The 19,472-nt window shown below is 36.4% G+C and overlaps 1 protein-coding gene across 3 annotated transcripts in view; it reads right to left on the bottom strand.

The window, feature by feature from the left end:
- Window positions 1-19,472, bottom strand: part of LOC115209697 (replication factor C subunit 1) — a 53,417-nt gene that overhangs the window by 21,976 nt on the left and 11,969 nt on the right. The window contains exons 3-14 of one of the 3 annotated variants that reach the window (XM_036501078.1): window positions 18,505-18,613; window positions 16,952-17,029; window positions 14,783-14,970; window positions 13,616-13,708; window positions 12,036-12,279; window positions 10,678-10,775; window positions 8,797-8,847; window positions 7,123-7,203; window positions 5,151-5,444; window positions 4,050-4,356; window positions 1,749-1,852; window positions 755-866 (exon numbers count right to left, since the gene is read on the bottom strand). In XM_036501078.1, coding sequence (XP_036356971.1) covers window positions 755-866; window positions 1,749-1,852; window positions 4,050-4,356; window positions 5,151-5,444; window positions 7,123-7,203; window positions 8,797-8,847; window positions 10,678-10,775; window positions 12,036-12,279; window positions 13,616-13,708; window positions 14,783-14,970; window positions 16,952-17,029; window positions 18,505-18,613 — 1,759 coding nt within the window. Of the gene's footprint in view, window positions 1-754; window positions 867-1,748; window positions 1,853-4,049; window positions 4,357-5,150; window positions 5,445-7,122; window positions 7,204-8,796; window positions 8,848-10,677; window positions 10,776-12,035; window positions 12,282-13,615; window positions 13,709-14,782; window positions 14,971-16,951; window positions 17,030-18,504; window positions 18,614-19,472 lie in introns of all 3 variants that reach the window. The other 2 variants (XM_036501079.1, XM_029778185.2) reach the window with 2 other exon arrangements.

A 19,472-nucleotide genomic window follows, 5' to 3' on the forward strand; every position in this document is an offset into this window, starting at 1 on the left:
TGTACAATAATAAAAAATTTTCTTCGCAGTGGTTAAACCAAAATGAAGCAATGAAAACCTTCCCTAAAGCCGAGTTCTTCAAAATGAAGATTATGGTAACTGTTTGGTGTACTGCTGGACTCATCCACTATAACTTCTTAAAACCTGGGAAACCATTACTGCAGAAACATATTGCCATGAAATTACCAAAATGAATGAAAAACTGCTACTCCTCTGTTCCAGACTGGTCAACAGAAGAGGGCTAATCATTCTTCATGATAATGCTCAACTACACGTTTCACTAATGACACTCCAGAAGTTGAGGGAACTTGAGTACAAAGTTCTTCCCCACTCAGCTTATTCCCCAGACCTTTCTCCTACCAACTACCACATTTTCAAGCACCTTGATGGTTTTCTGCGAGAGAGGGAGTTCAAAAATCAAACAGATGCTGAAAGTACATTCAAAGAGTTCATCAGTTCCAGAACTCCAGATTTTTATGTTACCGGAATAAACAAACTTGTAACTTGTTGGTAAAAATGTATTGATTGTAATGGAACTTACTTTGATGACTAAAATTCCCACATTGTTGAAATATATTGTGATGAACTTCATGTTTCAAAACATTGCTTACTTTTTACTCAGCCTAATATATATATACATTTATATTATATTATATATATATATATATATATATATATTATATATATATATATATATATATATAAAAACACACACACACACACACATACACATAAGCAAAAAGTACATATTTACCACAATAATCAACTAAGGATGTATTCTTCAGTAAAGTTGCTAGTTCTTCACTGAGAGAAGATTTGTTCCGTGTGTCTGATGCATTCATTTCAACAAGTGAAAAACCAGCTTCCTACAAAAATTAAGTTAAAAAAAAAAAAGAAAGAAAATTAATGTCACTGATTTGATAGGCATCAGAGTTAACAATATTAACAAAGAGAATTGACTTGACTTGGTGTATATGTGAAGGTTGAGTAAAGTCAAGTCTCATTTGTACTAAGATGGGTCAGGTACAGGCATGGCTTCAAAGCACATGGTTTCAGGATCAGTCCCACTGTGTAACACCTTGAGAAGGTGCATTCTACTATAGCACTGGGCTGACCAAAGCCATGCAAGCAGATTTTGGGAGAGAGAAACTGAAAGCAGACTGCCATAAGTGTGTGCGTGTGTGTATGTATTTGTTTACAAATATATTACATGTGTATCTGTATTTGTTTACACCTGCATTCACTTGTACAATAGTTACAACAGGCGGTGGTGATGTTATCAGTTCTCTTGTCAACAAATCACCTGGTCATTTTGTGCTTTCTAAACCATAAGAAATCCCTTGCAAACATAGAAAAACAAACATAAAAGAAATGACTGAATGAGGACACATTGAAAAATCCAGGATTAACATAACAATCAAAATAGTGGCGATGAATATTTAGTAATACTGTTTAGACCCAGGTCAGCTTTCATTGAACAGATGTATGATGAAAGAAGTTGCAGTCATAATAATCCAAATATTTTTTTAAGACAGTAGAGAGAGATTCAAGGAAGATAAGACATTTCTAGCAGCTCTAGAGATCATATAGACTTCCATAGTGATAATATTTGTGATGATACTAACGGCAACAAAATAATAAAATTTTCTTATCATCCACAAAACAGGTCTTCTACATTACAAAAATGGAACTTACTGAATAGAATTTTTAAAAATAAAGCAGAAAGAAAAAAATATTTATTTTTTTACCTTACAGACAACATGAGCAGTTGTTGTCTTGCCAATGCCAGGTGGACCAGAGAGAAGGGCTGCCTTTGAACCTGCACCATTATCATTTCCACGATAGAATCGATCTAAACAAACATAAATTATATAAGTGACAAGGAACATAGAATTGCTAAAAGAAAAACAATGATGAAATGTGTGTATACATTTTAGAATGTAATATAGATTCTCTTGAACTAGTGATTCTGAGATTATGGTACTGAAATACTCATATGGTAAATAGCTCAAACATGGTCACAATAACTGCCTAAAGGTCAGTGAGCTACTTTGTCATGGTTGCAGTAATTGCCCTAAGAAGTTTCATAGAGGAGACAAGAACTGGGATGTGAGGCAATATGAGATTTTCAAAAAGACCCATCCTTCTCAATGAAAAACTGAGTTACAGGGTGTGCTATGTATATAGTGCTCTCCACCCATACATTACAGTGATTCACTTCCCCCCACCCACTGAACCAAGTTATCTTCCATTATGCACGACACTGCCAACCTACCTATCCCACCCCACTCCTGCAGACTACCCAACCATGCCATCTTTCTCTCTAGTCCTTCCCCTGTCAACTCTATCATCATTACTATCCTGCTGTTCTCTTCTGTATTCCTCTATCTTCAACTTACGGCTCACTGATCATCCGCCTGTCAACCCAACCCAATTATTACAGTTGCCATCTGTCTCCCCATGCAATCTAGCAAACCACCCACCCACTTCTACTCACCTTGTACCTTTAAGGGCCATCTGGGCATCTCATTGCCACTATTTCTTTGCAGTTCCTTCTCATCATCTCTACCTCTCCTACTAAATATGAGTAACCGTGTGGCTCTTCTACAAGAACCTACTCTGATCCTGAGGTTGGTAGTCTTGAAAACTATATGACAACCATAGTGGTGGTGGTGGCAAAAAAGTATCCAGGGCACAGTAAAGTAGTTGGTATTAGGAAGGGCATCCAGCTGTAGAAACAACACTAAGCAGACACTGGAGCATATACAGTCCTTGGAGCCACCAAATCCTGTTAAACCATCCAACTCATACCAGCATAAAACACTGACGTTAACTGATCATGATGGTGTGTGTGTGTGCGCACGCACATGCATGCACACATACAAACATCTTCTACCTCATTTCTATCTAGCAAATTCTACTCTTAAAGTATGAACCAATGATGTAGCTATGATAGAAGATACACTGCCAAGAAACAGTATGATGGAATCAAACAGAAAGACAAAGTAGCAAAGCAAATTTCTAGACCATAGAGCTACACCGGCACTTAATATGCAGGTATTTCCTTACCAGAAAGCTATAGGATTTAACACTGGTATAAAGCCACTAATTTGCAGAGGTGTGCTATAATTGACTGAGTCAATTACAAGTACATGACAAATCATGGTAATTTCATCACCATCATCATTTAATATTCATTGTCCATGCTGGCATGGCATGGGTTGGACAGTTTAACCAGAGCTGGCAAACTGGGGAGCTGCACGAGACACCAGTCTGATTTGAAGTGGTTCCTACAACTGGATGCCCTTCCTAACACCAATTTCTTTTTATTAACTCCAGAAGGGTAAAAGGCAAAGCCAATCCTGGCAGGATTTAAATATCACAAAATGTTATGAGCCTAATATTTCCACATGGGCAACAATTTTGGAAAGGATGGATACAGATCACTGAAATGATTACTGCAAGACAGGTACTTATTTTAAAGAACTCACAAAAACAAAAGCACAGCCTGCCAGTACCACCTGACTGGCCCTCGTGCCGGAGGCACGTAAAAGCACCCACTACACTCTTGGAGTGGTTGGCAATAGGAAGGGCATCCAGCTGTAGAAACTCTGCCAGATCAGATTGGAGTCTGGTGCAGCCATCTGGTTTGCTAGACCTGTCAAATCGTCCAACCCATGCTAGCATGGAAAGCAGACGTTAAACGATGATGATGAAGTCAAGTGGAGTTTCAACACAGAACACAGAATTATGAAACTAAATATTGTACGGTATTTAGACAGACACTCTAACATTTCTGGTGGTCACTTGAACCTGCTAGAAGCAGCAACCCAAAATTATCTAATTCATACCTCATCATCTTGAATGGTAAATGCTACACTGAACAATGTAGACTCTGATATACAAAAAAAATTGAAAAGAAAAACAAGAAAAAACGGAATGGTCATGACTGGAACAACTTCGTTCATAGGTCCACTTGATTAGATGACATACAAATATATACAAACACTGAACAAGGATTATCTTAGAATTCAAACTGAATACATTACTTGGTTGAGGTTTGATTCCTGCCGCACGGTTTGCATGCCAGTTACTGATCCAATTGAAAAGTTTCTTTGCATTGCTTTTGTCACCATTTTGACCAATTATCTGTTTTAACGTGCTAGGTTTGTACTTGTCCACCCAAAGGAGTGATGTATCTGAAGGAGTTTTGGGAATATTTGTTGTGTCTGGCTTTGTTTCTTTGGCAGAATCTGAGGTAGAAGGCACACAACTGGCTTTTAATGGGCTTTTAACATTACGTTTCACACCACTAACATTACTTTCTTTTTCGTTTTTCTTTGCTTCCAAGTTTTCCTAAATAACAAATAAATGATAAAAATAATAAGAAAAATAGATATGTAACAACAACAGATTAATAATTCTTTCTATTATAGACACAAAACCTGGAATTTTGGAGAAGGAATGTGGTCAATTATATCAACCTCAGTGCTCAACTGGTACTTATTTTCTCAACCCTGATAGGATGAAAGGCAAAGCTAATCTCAGTAGAATTTGAACTCAGAATCTAAAAATAGATTAAATGCCATCATCATCATATAACGTCCATTGTCCATGCTGGAAGGCTGCACCAGACTCCAGTCTGATTTAGCATGGTTTTCTACTGCTGAATGCCCTTCCACTAAGCATTTTATCCAGTGTGCTAACGATGCTGCTAGTTTGTAACCTTAATAGATGTAGAGTAATGAGGATGACAATTTCTTACATTATGCATTTGAAAAAGAAAAGTCTATTTAATTGAAATTAGTCCATTAAATATATGGTATTCAACCCCCAACACCACTATCTTTTAACATTTGTCTTTTGTGCTGGCATAAAGTGGATGGTTCAACAGAATCCAACAGGACTGCATGATGCTCCAATGTTTGCTTTGGTACAGTTTCTATGGCTGGCTGCCCTAATGTCAACCACTTTACACAGTGTACTGGGTGCATTTTTCATGGCACCAGCACTAGTGAGGTTACATGTAGTTCATAAGATTGAGACCCCCTTTGACTTTGAACTCTACTGCTCTAGGCCATCTTCCCTATACCTTCCCAGTGTATTATAAGAGCTAGAAACAAATGATGTGTACAAGAACATGCACTAACTTTTTTCACTGTTTTTTCTGCATCGATAAGGAATTTAGATTTTTTGCCTGGTTTACTGCGGATTAGATCAAGCAAACCGTCTTCATCAATCTGTGGTGTTTTCAAGCTGCTTGCTTTCTGTATTTTAGTTTGACCAGGTTCTCGACCAACAATCAAATAATTTGTCTTGCGGCTCAGTGAAAGTGTTACTCTACCACCATACCGCTCAATTAAAGATTTTGCCTCATCTCTTTCAATTGAGTCTAAAACTCCAGTGATTACAAACGTTAAGCCCTCCAAACAGTTCTCAGCTCCCTGTACAATAGAAAAAGAGAAAGAAGAAAATTCAAAATAATTTCGATTATTTTCAATGAAAGTTGACTATTATCACATTTAATGTTTGTCTGAAAAAAATACTCCATCATCAACGTTCATGTTCCATGTGGGTATGACTGGAGGTTTGACAGGATCCAGCAAATCACAAGGCTGTGTTGAGCTCTAATGTCAACTTTGACAAGGTTTCTACCCTTCCTAATATCAACCACTTTACAGCAATTAATTTCATCTTTCATGTTTTGTAAAAATTACATTTTTAACAGTTTTATTTATTCCTATTGGTATTGTCTAGCACTTGTGTCAGCAACAATCAAATAGAAATATGATTGAAGTGTTCTAGATGTAACCATCTTTTTATTATAGATACAACGTGTCGTTTGTTTTGAGACAGAAGGATGTAAATTAAAGACTTCTAGCTGCTATTTCTAGCAGGTCAAATGACAACATATACATCTTGTTGTTAACTTGTTTTATCTTTGTCATTTGATGTCTAATTTATTATTTCTATGCACAAGTGCTGACATGTCACTACTTCATACAAGCTTCCAATGGCACTAGGCCAGTGACTAAGACCACAAACAATTCCCTACCTTGGTCGGCACATCTATCTCCTGGAAACTGTTCAGCAATGCGCAACCAGACGAATACTTGCCATAAGGCATCTACCATACTCTGAACGTTTTGCTTCCCTGAGCATGGAGACATTAAAGCTCCAATCTCTGACAACTGACTTGGTAGACACCTACAAGATTATCTACCATCTTTCTAAAAACCTTGGGCACATTTTTGAATTCCATGTCTAACACTCATGGACAAGCTTACAAAATCAAAAACACAACACAGAACCCATGATTTTCAGAAACATTTTTCCATGCTTAGAATTGCTGAAGCAGGGAATAAACTACCTGCATCAGTTGTCGGCTGTCAAGACACTACATCTTTCAAAACTTCCATGCTTCCTGAAATTCGTCAATAGTACACCTGACACCCTCACACGTTTTTTTTTAAAACTTTTTCACTGTTCACTTCCTGTGCATATTCTACAGTTCATGCAATTTTGGTTATTTTTTTTCTAATGAGTTGTAGTGTACCTGAGTACTGTATACAATAAGTTCATTATATTATATTGGATGTACTACAGGAAAAAAGAATGAAAACTGTTGGACCTTTAACAAAAAGAAGGTTTCAATTACGTAACATGACATTTAAAAGAGCCTCTTGTCAGTAACATGACCTGTTGGAAATAACAGCCAAATCTCCATAAAAATCAGAGACTAATGTCTTGAAACGAAATGAAGGGCACATTATATAAAGTAGTCTAAGATAACCCTAAAAAAACAGAATGGTCGGTCATAACTGGAAAATATATCTGCTTGATTAGTGTTGGCTTGTTAAAGGGGTTAAAGAACATCTCTAGTTTAGTCAAATATTAAATTGATTCTTCAAATAAAATCACTCATCTTAACATAGTTCCAGTCAATGCCAAATACAAAAATACAGCAGTTGCTCTCTCTCTCTCATTCTTTATTTCTCTTTGTCTTAGTCTTTCTTTGTTTCACTCTCTCTCTCTCATTCTTTATTTCTCTTTGTCTTGTCTTTTTTTGTTTCCCTCTCTCTCTCTTTTACTCTTTCTCTTTCATACAGAATTTCTGCTTACCGTTGGAATTTCTTTAGATCCAAGATGCTGAGGCCCTTCTCTGTTCAGATATGACAGGTATGAGGTTTTCCTGTCTGCAGGCTACAAGTAGATATTATTTGCATAATGAATACAGTTGAAATCCTATGGTTAGATACAAATGAGTAAAATCAGTGCCTGTCACTCAGAGCATTCATAAGGATTTGTAAATTACTGTCTCTCACCACTGAAAGAATGAACATGCTTTTAGTGATCAAGCAATAGCCAAACAAAACAAGCTGAGCTGTTCTTTGGTTTGTTTGATAAAACAGATGGAATCCTGTTTTACACCAGGCTCTATTTGCCCAACAAGGCTAGATTGATGTTTATTTATCATAGGCAGAAGTGTAATCATGTGGTAAGAAGCTTACTCCCAAACCACATGGCTTCAGGTTCAGTTTCAATGCATGACACCTTGGGGAAGTGTCTTCACCAACAAAAGCCTTCTGAGTGGATTTGGTAGGCAGAAACTGGAAGAAGTCCACTGTGTGTGTGTGTGTATATATATATATATCTGTGTCTAGCTACTGCTGCCACTGCCACCGCCACTCCTTGTTTTGACATTGTGTGATAGTTGTAAATGAGTGTCACTGTCTTGCAAGCGATATCATTTACTTCCAATATTCTGTGATAACATGTCAGGCCACGCAGAAATACTACCTTATTTGGAAACAGGTGAGAGTTGGCGATAGGAAAGGCATCCTGCCACAGAAAATCTGCCTCAAATAAACACTGTCTGACCCTTGCAAGAATGGAAAAGTGAGTTTTAAATGATGATACAAGAAAGCAGAGGTTTAATACATAAAATAGAATGTATATATGATTTACAAGTAAGCTTCATAACTTGATGTTGTAATTCAATAAGTTTCAGCTTATGATGATAATAGTTATAATGGTTTCAAATTTTGCCACAAGGGCAGTGATTTTGGGGGAGGGGATGAATCAATTACATCGACCCCAGTGTTTCAATGGTACTTATTTTATTGATCTCGAAAGGATGAAAAGTAAAGTCAACCTCGGTGGAAGTTCAAATCAGAACGTAGCAACGGGTGAAATACTGTTAAGCATTTCAGTGTGCTCATAATTCTGCCAGGTTTCTAAGTTAGGCACAAGGCTGAAAATTTGAGTGGCAATTAGATGATACTATTGACCCCAGTACTTGACTGGTACTTTATTTTATTGACCCCAAAAGAATGAAAAGCAAAGTGGAAGTCAACAGGATTTGAACTTAGAACATAATGAGCCACAAAGTATTTTTTTCTAATGTTCTAATGATTCTGCTTGTTTACATAGAAAATACATCATGGTTTCTTTTTTTTTTTAATCAATATGTATATTCTGTACATCCTTTTCCTAGACATGGACATGTTTCTATTAGAAATGTGTAAATAAAATTATATATTTTATACACTTCACCCTTATCACTAAGTGAAAGAGCAACCAGTGTGAGACTGCAACTGGATTTTATACATGTTGGCCTTGCCATTAGTTTTAAAAGCACTGGAATTTACCAAGACCAACTGAAAATTCAAGAAAGCTCAAATATCATTGCTCTATGTGTAAAATATAAACATTCGAAAGTGCTCAGTTTTCAGAATCAAATATTAAAAATACAATTCACAAATGCGAGCAGGAAGAAGAAGATCAAAGTCTTACATTTGGTGTGGGTGTTTCTGGAATGTTAACTTTAGGTTTTTGACTGGGAGTCTGAAAGAAGATAACAACATACTTTAGTACAATGCAAAGCAACAATATTCTGTAGGATGTTATCATTGAATTACACAAGAAAAATAAAAAACTTAATAGTGCAGATGTTGAAGTTAACAGGATGACAGAAAAATCAACAGAAAAGCCAGCAGTTCACATTCTGTCATTATCATTCCATTTTATCCATGACTTCACCCTTTAACATTCAGGTTACCCTGTGAAATATAATACTTATTTGTTGACTATGTTTTGAATTAATTATGCATTATTTCATAGTTTCAGGATTTTGATGAAGTGATTGTTTATTTTTACAATGGCATTATAGGGTGTGAGAGGCCAGGTCTGGTTAGTTTGAGCATAAAACAGGTGGAACATTTTGGCCAGATAGGGCCAGTTTAAATGCTAAAAGGTTAAATTACTTAATTCTCACTGACTCAATCTCTAAACCAGTGATTTACAAAGTGTGAGCAGCAAATGGTATTTAGGTGTACCATGGATTTTTCAAAAATATAATTTAAGGATTTAAAAAATTCATTCTTAGCATCTTGAGAAAGGTTTTTTTTGTTTTTGACATATTTTGTTATTTTCTTTTAACTTTTAATCAGGAGGAAAGACAGTAAACTTTCACAGGGTCTTCAAGACTAGATAGGAAGGTATCCTCAACTGGAGACATGTCAATGAAGTCAACTCCACTAAAGGCACCCAAGCTACAAAATGGTAGTATTAAACTGGATGATGGATTTTGATTAAATCTGCCATCCAAGCAAGTCATGGGAGGATTTGAACTCAGAATGTAAAGACCTGGAAGACAAATACAAGGCATTCTAACAATCAGCACTCTAACGACTCTGCCAGTTAGCTGCTATATTCATTAACTTTGTTGTGATTAAAACAAAGCAAGGTAAGTAATAATTTTTTCGTAATTTTAAAGAATTTTTTAATGTTAAAACAGTTTTTAAAAGTTTTAGCAGACATGGAAGAGTCTATTAAAATATGGAGAGGGCCAGGGTAAGAAATCTACAGGATAACAATATTGTGTGATAGCAGAACTTTAGCTCATGAAGTGCCCTGTGAGAGCATCTCTTGAGTAAAAGCCAAAGAGGAGTCTAGGTGAGGCAGATCTCTCATGACTTGGTTGAAGATTGTAAAAGAGAGCCTGGCAGATATGGCTGAGCACTGAGAGCAGGCTCACGACATGGTCTGCAGCTATGCTGGGAGATTTCTCATTGCCCAGTGCACCATGGGAAACTAAGACTAAGAATAATTTGCTATTTCAAAATACACAGATTGAACCAGTAAGATACCTTGTCATAATACACAAAGCTGCAGAAACCAAATACCTGTTTCATTTCTTATACTTGTTTCATTTGTAGGAGTGCAGCCATGCTAGGGCACTACTTGAAGGACTTAATAAAATAAATCAACCCCAGCACTTCTTTTTCTCAGTCCAGGATTTATGCTACAAGCCATTATTTTTTTTTTTTTTGCTGAACTGCCAAGTTATGGTCATATAAACAAACACAGGTTGGTCAAGCAGTGTGGTGGGAAACAAATACTAAAACACACACACACATGTACACATGACAGGCTTCTTTCAGTTTCTACCTCCCAAATTCACTCACAAGGAATTGGTTGGCTTGGGGCTATAGTAGAAGGCACCTGCCCAAGGTGCCACACAGTAGAACTGAACCTAAAATCACATTGTTGCAGAGTGAGCTTCTTAAACTACCCAGCCATGCATACACCTTATGAAATATACAAGAATTTTGTGACAGGATGAATGTGTTTCAACTTGTTTAGAAAGTAGAATATTTCAAAATTATCTAATACTGTGGTTATTACTTTGGTTGGTGTTTTTGGTGAGGCTCTGACTGGTTCTTCTTTCTTTTCTTTCATTTTGGCAGCCAATTTACTAGTAAGACTGTTGCCTGTAAAAATATAAATACCAAAACAAAATAAAAAAAATAAAATTCAAGGATGTTGTAAAATTCACAGCTGTCACTTGCAAACAAGTTTTAGCTTCTAGTAATTGTTTTAGGTACCTATGTAGCTGCAAGCTAAGTTACCCTCTTGACACTCCAAACCATTAACTCAGCAGGCCACTGAAGATGTAACAGGTGAAAGGAGAGATGGCTGCACTAGCATTAAGCTGATACTTATTTTCAGCCAAATAGATTGGAGCAACAAAAAATGAAGTACTTCAGTCAGTGACACAATAAGCCACTTGGTCCAGGAATCAAATTTCTGAGTCCAACATCACTAAGCCATGTGCCTTTATTTCCAGCCTATTGTAAGATGTGACTAAAAGGTTTGTTGTCAAGGCTCTCTAACCGTAAAACCCTGCCTTAAAAAAACCCTATCCAACCCATACCAGCATGGAAAAGCAGATTTAAAAATGACAGCAATAATATCATTGTCATCATTTAAGTAGCCTCTTTTCTAAGTTCACATGGGTTGGATGAAATTTGCAGAAGTGGATTTTCTACAACAAGATGCCCTTTCCATCACCAACCCATATGTTTCTAAGTAAGGTGATATTTCCCCATGACCAGACATATTTTCAAGGAAGACTGGAAATGACAGCTTCCACTTACATGACAGTGATACTTGTTTACAACTATTATGTGATCTCAAGGCAAGAAGACAGTAATACACACACACACACACATATATATACATATATAACTGACTTTCAGTTTCCACCTACCAAATCCAATCACAAAGTTTTGGTCAGACTAGGATTATAGGTGCCATGCCGTGGGAGTGAGCTGAATTCCAAACTATGTCTAGACATCCATGCTTAAGCCTACTAAGGTCTTATTTTATTGCTATCATGTTATTTACATTGCCTTGTGAAATGTGACACACCTCACTTCCATATAAGAAAGGAGTGGTAAGAGAAACTGAGATAGGAGAGAAATAAAAAGGTGAAATATAGACAATAAGAAATTTAAACCCTTTAGCATTCACATTATTCTGTCAAAAATGCTTCGTTATTCACATTGTTTTGAATTAATCATGCATTATTTTGTAACATTGAGATTCTGATGAGGTAACTCTTAATTTCTAGAATGATATTGTAGGACCTGGCCAGCTTGAACATAAAACAGGCAGAATATTTTGGCTGGATATGACAAGTTTCAATACTAAAGGGTTAAGGATGTGAAAAAAGAGAACCCTGCACTTACCAGGACTACTTGAAGAAGTGGCTGATTTAGAAGGAGTAAGTTGTTTGGAAGTTCTTTCAGGAGTATCTTTGCAATATGTAACTGTCATTTCTGGTGTTCCTCGTCTTGGTGTGAGTCTTTTTTCTGGTGTCACTTTACTGAGTGTAACACTTTTCTTTGGAGTGACAGAACAGCTAGAAGTTATTTTCGAAGGTGTGTGTTTCTGAGGTGTAACTGCTTTTTTCTCAGGTGTTTTGCCTTTAGCCTAATATATGTATTAAAAAAAAAAAGAGTGTAATCAATAATAGTAGATGATGTTTAGTTCCAGGTCATCTTTGATTGAGCAGATCTACAATCAAAGACATTCTAGTTATGACCATCCCATCTCTTTTGTATGTATATAACTGCATTATCCAATATGTCCTCCCTTTTTTAAAGTAATAGGTTATAATTCAAGAGACATTTGGCTGTTATTTCTAATTGAACATGGACAGAAAACAAAAGGTAAGGGACACCTCATTGGCTCATTTGGAGAAGAATTAGAAAGGTGTAAATATGGTCACTAAGAATAAACATCAGCTGAAGAATTCTTTTATTTTTTTATTTTGAGGATTGAATACTGGAGCTGGTGCATTACTATGCTAGCTCCCACAATTCTAGTAATGAACATTAACTATGTTTTAATGAAAAATAATTATTCAGTGAGGAAATGATATTAGCACCGACGTCTGGCAGCTGACTTGGCAGACATCCATAAAATTATTAACCATCTTACAAACAATAACTTTGAGCACCTTTTCAAACTCCACCTGTCTAACACCCGTGGACATGTTTACAAAGTCAGAAAACAGCACAGCGCCCATGACTTTCGGAAACATTTTTTCATGCTAAGAGTTGCTGAAGTATGGAACAAACTGCCAGCATCAGTTGTTAGTTGTCGGAGCACTGCATCCTTCAAAACTTCCATGCTTCCTGAGATTTGCCAACACTACACCTGATTTTTTCTCCCCTCCATACACACACAAGCATGTATCTGACTCATACACTGTTCACTATCCAGACATTTGTACATTACTGCATATGCTTTATATGCACTTTTGACAAGTTGTGGTGCACCTGAGCACTGTATACAATAATTTCATTATTATTATTATTATTATTATACTTTTATTAAAAGTGAGTCATTGCACTGCCACCACCCATACACCCATATTATCACACTGCCTAGCAATGAAAATAAAAGTATAGAATTTTAGTCATAAAAATAGGTATGTCCTTTTTTAAAAGATTGAAAACCAATGTTGTCAATATCACAGCAAATCAGCCATGTGTTACAAGCACATGAAGTTTAAATAGCTTAAAATAGATGACCTAATTAATCAATCTGACATCTTGAAAAACAAAGGTAAAAAACATTCAATACACAAAATCATTATCTGTTTTGAATTCCTTCAATATATTTGTTTCCATGCTACCAACAAAGATATCTGAATTTCTTACTGCAGTTATCATCATCAACATTAGCATCACCACCACTCCAACACAGACAACACAAACTGATACCACAATGAGCACTATCATACAAAATTGGATTTGTCTACCTTTTTGTTAACAGGAATTTCTTCATCAAGCTGAGCCAAGGTTGCCAGGAAATCATCATCATCATGAAATTCGTCTTCAAAAGATTCATCCACCTTGTAAAAGATCAAAAAGAAGAAAGATGTTAGAATTTATTTGAAACAATATTACTGAAATATGGAGAATACTAGACTACCCATGACCCGTTGGGTCACCAATAGTTCAAGGTACCTGAAAAAACTGTGTATCTCAGGAATCAGTGGTCCGATTTACATGAAACTTGTGTTATTCTGTTCATATTTATATTTCAATAGTACCTTATTTTCAAAGCATTTTCCCCATTATATGCTGGTTTGGCTATTTATAAAGGTATCCAAAAAAAACACGTATCTCTGAAATCCATAGTCTGTTTTATACAAAATTTGTTTTATTTTGTTTGTATTCGCATGAGCATCTGATTCATGATGTCTCCTGCTTTTGTCTCTTCCCTTGTCTTGCTGGGAAACTCCAAGGTCCCCACCGTCCCTCCACCCCTTTCTTTTCTGGAAAAACAGTGGCTCTGGCAGGTTTGGAGGTGAGATACATTGAATCCATAAGAAAAAAACCTGTGGAAAAAAATTATTTCACACTGAGGTACAAATGGGTCCTTTAAGAAATATTTACCCTTGAAAATAATTTTTAAAAATATTAAAATTTTGTCTGTTTAAAGAAAGCTAAAATATAAATACTTACTGTACTTGTATTTTTTGAAATCACATTCACTTAAAAATATTTCTAAATGATTAAAATAGAAACATTTACTGTAAAAATAACTTGTATTTTTTCATTGGGATGTTAAAGTCACTAAGACTTTTGACCAGGTCATGAAGTTTGTCTTCAAATACAGAAGACATTGATCATGTATCTAATCAAAAGGTTTCCTACATTTCAGGGTTATGTTATTTTGGGGTATTTTCCCATTATGTACCATTTTGGGCATTTATGAATACTCCCAAAGCTGCTTAGTTTCCTGAGAATATCCAACTCATACTTAATATTTGTGTGGATGTGTGTATATATTAAGTCATACACACCACGTACGTACGCACGTACATACATACCTACATACACACAAACACACACACACACACACATACAAATAGATTGATTATGAGAATGAAGTGGATAAATGAAAACAATAAATAACTTACTTCATTCTTTTCCTTAATAGTTACTTTCCTTTCTGTTCTTTCAACTACAGAAGAACCAAAGAAATCTGCACTGCTCACTGCTTCTCTTTTTGCTGGAGACTTTGCATTTTTTGATGAAGTTGGTTTCTCATTTTGAGACTGAGGTTTGAAGAAAGTTTTGATTGAAGATTTCATTCCATCATCTTCATCTAGAGTTATCAAATTAGAAAATTTTCAATGAAAATAATAATGGAATCATTTCAGAATAATCACTGACATGGATTGGACAGTTTGACAGGAGCTGGTAAGCTGCCTGGACTCCATTTTGTCTGTTTGGCATGTGTTTCTATGGCTGGATGTTCTTTTTAATGCCAATCACTTTACAGAGTGTACTGGGTGCTCTTAACAACAACTTGTACACTAAATTCCTTGCTATACTCATTGGCAACTTTCACCTTACTCCCTGTACATGGCTTTAACAGCACTCACCAACCATTCATTTATTCCTAGTATCTGCATTGCCCACCAGATATGGAAGCTGGAGACCCAGTCAAAGGCTTTCTCTTTGTCAACAAAAGCCAAATACAGAGGTTTATTTCTGGCTAAATACATCTTCTGTAGTTGCCCCACCAGGAAGATAGCATCAGTAATGCCTCTTCCTGACACAAAACCAAACTGCATCTCATCTAGGTTAACTCTTCCCAATTAATTGAGCTATGACCATTTCTGTAACTTTCATCACCTGGTCCAGCAATTTGATATCTCTGTAATTATTTCTGTTTAAGGCATCACCTTTACCTTTATAGTAGTGTGTTGTAGCCATTATCTCAGATCCCAATAACTCCAGTATAACTGGCTGTACAAAAGTAATAGAAAATGGAAGGATTCGTGTCTGTAACATATGACAATATTATAAGATTAGCTCTCAGTCCTAAAGTCAAATCTTTCCGTGAGCTTACAGTATGATAGAAGCCCTTTTTAAAGTTTCTCAGGACTACTCCAGAGTTGATATGAAAATGACTAAGAGAATATGTTTATACTTGATATCAAAAACATGGTAAAAATATGCATTATAACAAGTAGAGTGGTGTTACTTGGTTTTTACAGAGAGGAACCTGTATCTCAATCTGAATACCTGATTGTAGCTTCTTTATGGCCCTTTATTTATGTAAAGCTTCTGGAAAAGGGCATAAAAGTTACACATCATCACCATCATCATTTAACATGTTGTCCATGCTGACATAGGTTGGATGGTTCAACCAGGGCTGGTAAGCTGGAAGGCTGCACCAGACTCAGTCAGATTTGGCATGGTTTTCTATGGTTGGATGTCCTTCCTAACACCAACCACTCAGAGTGTAATGGGTGCTATTACATGTCACCGGCATGGGTGCAGTTTGTGTGACACCAGTATCTGCAACAACTGCGATTTTCTTGGCTTGATGGGTCTTCTTCCTAAGCACGGCATAATGCCAAAGGTCTCGGCCATTGCCTCCACGAGGCCCAAAACTTTAAAGGAACTCAGCTACTTTGCCTCCTTGCGGCTCCATGCTTGAAAAGAACTCAGCCACTTTGCTTCTGTGAGGACAAATGCTCAAAAGGAACTCAGCCTCTTTGCCTCCATGAGGCCCAACACTCAAAAGGAACACAGCCACTTTGTGTCTGTGTGGCCCAACGCTCAAAAGGTGCCCTTTACGTGCCACCAGCACAAGTGCTAGTTATGTGACACCAGCATTCACCATGACCCCAATTATTCTTGACTTGATGAGTCTTCTCAATCACAGCATGTTGCCAACGGTCTCAGTCACTCATCATTGCCTCTGTGAGGCTCAAAGTTTGAAGATCATGCTTCACCACTTCATCCCATGTCTTTCAGGGTCTATCTCTACCACAGTTTCCCTCCACAGTTAGAGATCAGCACTTCTGTCCTCACCTATATGCATCACATGATCACACCTCTCTCCTAAAACTCTTAAACTTCATTTCTAACTAATTTTTGCCAACTCTCTCAAATAACTCATGCTAGAAGAGTTATAAGGGAGTCACAGAAAAAGAGTAAGAGGAACAGAAAGAGAAAAGTATGCTACTAAAACAAAAAATAAAATACAAATCCATAAATAATAACTATTATGAATACTAAAAGAAATTGATTTATACAAAAGTTTTGAGCTTAAAAATACTTAAATAACTTGCCTGATTCACAGAACATAGGCTGTCTCTTTTTTGGTTTTTTCTCTCTGGGTTTCTTCACTTTAACTTCTTCTTCAGAATCTGAATAAGAAATTATATATATATATATATACGCACACACACACACACTTTCTTGAAAGGCAGAACAAAAGCAACTCAAGAATCAAATTGGATTTTATATGTTAAGCCTAATGACTTTGTTCATTTTCTTTTCTGAACAAAATTAAAATTTTGAGAAGTTACTTTTTCTAAAGACTAATAAAGGAAGGATTCATCAACATCATCTTTTTTTCCTTCTTCACCATTTTAACAACCACATTTCCATACTAACACAGGTTGGATGGAGATGATTGAGGCAGACTCTCTACAGCTGGATGCCCTTTCTATTTGCCAACCCTAACTAATTTCCAAGCAAAATAATGGTCCCACATGGCCAGACATATTAGAGAATATTGGAGATGAATGACAATTGTCTGACAGTAACATGCATTTACAACTACCAAGCAATGTCAAATCAAGGAAACACAAACTCACACATACATATATAGTTGCTCAGGTACCATGCAGTGAGACTGAACCTAAAACCATGCGGCGAGGAAGCAAACTTCCTTACCACCCAGCTACATGCGCTTAGATACTTCATATTGATTAGTCTTAGCTTTTCTGTAGTCAGAACACTTTGTAAAGTGACTTTACAAGACACTAACAGTGCCATATATGGACAGGTAAAGGAGCTTATCATCATCCTCATTTTAACTACTTTTTCATGCTTGCATTGGTCAGACAGGATTTGTTGAGACAGACTTTCTACAGCAAGATGCCCTTCTTGTTGCCAACCCTCACTTGTTTCCATGGAAGATTGGATATGAAAAATACTATTTGTATGATAGTGATGTTGGTTTACATCTATTGCTCAATGTCAAGACAAGGAGACAAAAAATACACACATACATATACAAAGGACTTCTTTCAATTTTTGTCAACCAAATCCACTCACAAGGCATTGATCAGCCCAGGGCTATATTAGCAAACACTTGCCCAAAGTTCCATGCAGTAGAACTGAACCTGAAACCATGTGCTTGGGAAGCAAACTACTCATTATACAGCCATGCTTGCACCTGGAAGATAGAAACGCTGATGAGGTAAATCAAATCAGATGATCTTTCAGCCTCAGAGATATAACACAGCATCATGGAGAATGACATGATACACTACAATGTCCATTCCATAGCAGTAGGGGGTTGAAAAAGTCACTTTAGATAGTTGACATGTATTTTTGCTTTTGCATTTTTATTAATAAAACAAAGAGGAAGCTTCTATATTGTTGCAGAATCTGCTAGAAATAACTAAATATTCCTAAAATCATATGGATAGTGGATTCCTAGATACAATATGTCTGAATTATAACACTGAGCGGTCAGGTCACTGTTGAAACATCTTTGAGGTTTTACTCAATCAGAGTTGACCTGGGGCTAAACAACAACAACATAAAATAGAATCTGATGTTAATATTCCATTATTATTTGAATTTTGTTTTTGTTTCTTTATTATCTTACCAGAATCAGATATTCTGTAACTGTGTTTCTTCTTCTTTTTCTTTCCTTTTTTGATAATTCTTCGAGACACATCATCATCTGATTCTTCTTTCTCCTCTTCACTTGAAATCTAAATCACAAATTTGTACAAAAATTAGGCTCATATAACTAATTAAAAATTTCAATAACTGAATATCATATATGTGCGTCAGTGAATGAATGAGTGAGAAAAAGAGAACAATTTGGAAGTGGTACTGATGACCTTCCTAAATGAATTTAATGACTTAACTAAATCTTTTGCAAGTAGGAACTGAAACTAAGTTAAAGACTTTGCAAAATACTTATAGCTTCATTTCAGTGCCCCAGGCTGACAGTTTAACCTTTTAGCATTTAAACCATTCCAGTTTGCTGTAAGGTTTACTGTAAGAATTTAAAGATCATCTGAGTTTAAATGTAACAGAATTATGTTGTTTAAGGAAGACATGTCACAGAATTACCATATTTTCTAGCATCAATGTAGTATATCATCATCATCATCCTCAATATTTAATGTTTGCTTTCTATGCTGGCATGAGTTGGATGGTTTCACAAGAACTGGCAAAGCAAGGGGCTGCACCAAGTACCATAGTCTGTTTTGGCTTGGTCTCTATGGTTGGATGTCCTGCCTAACATCATCCACTTTACAGAGTGTGCTGGGTGCTTTTTACATGGAACCAGCACCCACACCAATACATTTTAGATGGCACCTTGGTTTTAGGATCCCATTTAATCATCCCTATCTTTCTAGGCAGGGGAATCACTTGGCTCATCCGATAATGAAGAGCAAAGTTATCCAAATGAACTGATGCTAATTGCAGGTCCCAATGAGCATCGACATCTCAGACATACCTTGTACCCCAGGATCCCATCATCCTAGGGATCTGTCCAGTAGAGAGGTGATTATGTGCTGTGTAGGGACCGGCATGTCAGAGAATAGATCCAACATTTCT

Source organism: Octopus sinensis, linkage group LG3 (genome assembly GCF_006345805.1).
Source record: "Octopus sinensis linkage group LG3, ASM634580v1, whole genome shotgun sequence".
NCBI classification, from domain to species: domain Eukaryota; kingdom Metazoa; phylum Mollusca; class Cephalopoda; order Octopoda; family Octopodidae; genus Octopus; species Octopus sinensis.